This window comes from Alosa alosa, chromosome 9 (assembly GCF_017589495.1).
Source record: "Alosa alosa isolate M-15738 ecotype Scorff River chromosome 9, AALO_Geno_1.1, whole genome shotgun sequence".
In the NCBI taxonomy this organism is placed as follows: Eukaryota; Metazoa; Chordata; class Actinopteri; order Clupeiformes; family Clupeidae; genus Alosa; species Alosa alosa.
The window spans coordinates 4,168,178-4,170,677 of record NC_063197.1 but is presented as its reverse complement, the minus strand read 5'-3'; the positions used below and the strand labels follow the sequence as shown (position 1 = coordinate 4,170,677).

The window sequence follows — 2,500 nt, the reverse complement described above, 5'->3', positions numbered from 1 at the left end:
CCTCCCAATGTAATGTCACACACGCACCAGTCCTCAGAAAGGAATGAGAAGGAATAGGAGTGTGCCAGCACAGAGCCACCAGCCACTGGGCCACTGATCTCAGGCCAGTGTGGGATGCTAGCTCAGTGGAAATAAAGCAGCTCAGGCTTGCACTGCGGCTCCCCTTCTCCATCCCTCCTCCTCCATCCCTCCTCCTCCTCCCTCCTCCATCCCTCTTTACCTGCTGCACCTTCCCCAGCTGGAGCAGGGCTGCTGTGAGGGGGGGTCTCAGGAAGGGCAGGTTATGGGGGGCAGACCCTACCCAAGGACAGAGAGAGAGAGAGAGAGAGAGAGAGAGAGAGAGAGAGAGAGAGAGAGAGAGAGAGAGAACTGAGTAAAAAAAAAGAACCATGAGCATGCCAGAGGTTCCGCGGTCAGTCCCCTGCCACAGCACGGAGTCTGGGGCCGGTGGCGATGAAGACGATAGCTCCCTCGCCGGCTTCCTCGGGACTCAGGATAGGTGGGGGACTTTAACATTTAATCAGGGGGTTAAATTTAGCGCTCTAATTGTGTGTGCTCTTTAAGCGGCCGAGCCACACAGCTTCCTCCCCTCATTTATTCTCCCCCACATGAAAAGTTCATTTTAATACCTGATTAGGCATTCATCAGGGCCGCTGCGGCTACACACGCCTGACACACGTGAACACACACACACATACATGCACACACACATGCACACACGCACAAACACATATATGTACAGGTAAATGACACTTGATTATCTGTATGTATCTCAGATGGTGTTTATCTATATGATACAAGTAAAGATCGCCTAAAGAGGAACCACAAAGAAAGGGGCAGCAATATTCAGAATATTTATATGTGAAAATCTGTGGGTGGCCATGTCTGTATGTGAACATATGTGCATGTTTATATGCAAGAGTGAGCCAGTGAGTGAGGGAGTGAGGGAGTGAGGGAGTGAGTGAGTGAATGTGCATGCAATTATCTGTGTGTTTATGTCCTCATATGGGTGGTCGGCCATGTCTGGAAGGGTCACAGGTGGATCTCAGGTGTGTATGTCTCTCTCTGTCTGTGTGTGTGTGTGTGTGTGTGTGTGTGTGTGTGTGTGTGTGTGTTTGTGTGTGTGTGTGTGTGTGTGTGTGTGTGTGTGTGTGTGTGTACTCTCACCTCCACGCTTGCCTGTGTGGTAGGGTCTCATGAGGACCTGCAGGGCTGCTGGGTTGGTCATGCTGTTCAGGAGCTGTGCTAGACTTGGCTCTGGCAACAAGCCCTTCTTACTGCTCAACATCTGCAAAACACACGCGTGCACACACACACACACACACACACACACACACACACACACACACACACACACACACACACACACACACACACACAAATGTGTATGCATATGCACACATACAAACATTACAGTTATATCATATAACATATATTTATAGAGAATAACCATGAGCAAATCCATATACAAAATCAAGTGCACGCTTGAATGGCATATCAAATATAGAGTATGCTAGAGAAGGCCGTGGGCAAGTGTGTATGTGTGTGTGTATGTGTGTGTGTATGTGTGTGTGTGTGTGTTTTCTCATTTTCACGAACACCATCAACAATGGCTATTGGCTCAAGGTGATTCACAATATCAGAGGCCTAAACATAAATGTAATACAGTAGTTCTGAGTGTTGCTGTCTCGGTAAGCAGTGGCCCATTTTCATTAACACACACAATCACACACTCACACATACGCCTCCCATCTGCCGCTAACTGCTCCTTAGGGGAGCCACCCACGCATACACACACACACACACACACACACACACACACACACACACACACACACACACACACACACACACACACACACACACACACACACACACACACACACACACACACACACACGCACCATCCGAAACGGAATGCTTCCCTCTTGGGGCTATGTAGAACAGCATGTATTAAAATGCCAATCTGTAGGGTGAAGTCAGTGTGGTCCTAGTGTCTGGGGGACAGAGGAGAGGAGGAGAGGAGGAGAGAGGAGAGGAGGAGAGAAGAGGAGAGAGAAGAGGAGAGGAGAGGAGAGGAGAGGAGAAGAGAGGAGAGGAGGAGAGAAGAGGAGGAGAGGAAAGGAGGAAAGGAGAGGATAAGAGGAAGAGAGGAGAGGAGGAGAGGATGAGAGGAGAGGAGAGGAGGAGAGGAGAAGAGAGGAGGAGGAGAGAAGAGGAGGAGAGGAAAGGAGGAAAGGAGAGGAGAGGAGAGGAGAGGAAGAGACGAGAGGAAAGGAGAAGAGAAGAGAAGAGGAAGAGAGGAGAGGGGGAGTGGATGAGATGAGAGGATGAGAGGAGAGGAGCAGAGGAAAGGAAATGAGGAGAGGAGAGGAAGAGAGGAGAGGAGAGGTAGAGAGGAGAGGAGAGGAGAGGAAGAGAGGAGAGGTAGAGAGGAGAGGAAAGGAAGAGAGGAGAGGAAGAGAGGAGAGGAGAGGAGAGGAAGAGAGAAGAGGAGAGG

General features: G+C 50.0%; 1 protein-coding gene across 1 annotated transcript in view; it reads right to left on the bottom strand.

Annotated features, from left to right (window-relative positions):
- Window positions 1-2,500, bottom strand: part of raver2 (ribonucleoprotein, PTB-binding 2) — a 67,810-nt gene that overhangs the window by 21,140 nt on the left and 44,170 nt on the right. Inside the window, exons 5-6 of the mRNA XM_048252434.1 lie at window positions 1,162-1,288; window positions 221-297 (exon numbers count right to left, since the gene is read on the bottom strand). Coding sequence (XP_048108391.1) covers window positions 221-297; window positions 1,162-1,288 — 204 coding nt within the window. The remainder of the gene's footprint in view (window positions 1-220; window positions 298-1,161; window positions 1,289-2,500) is intronic.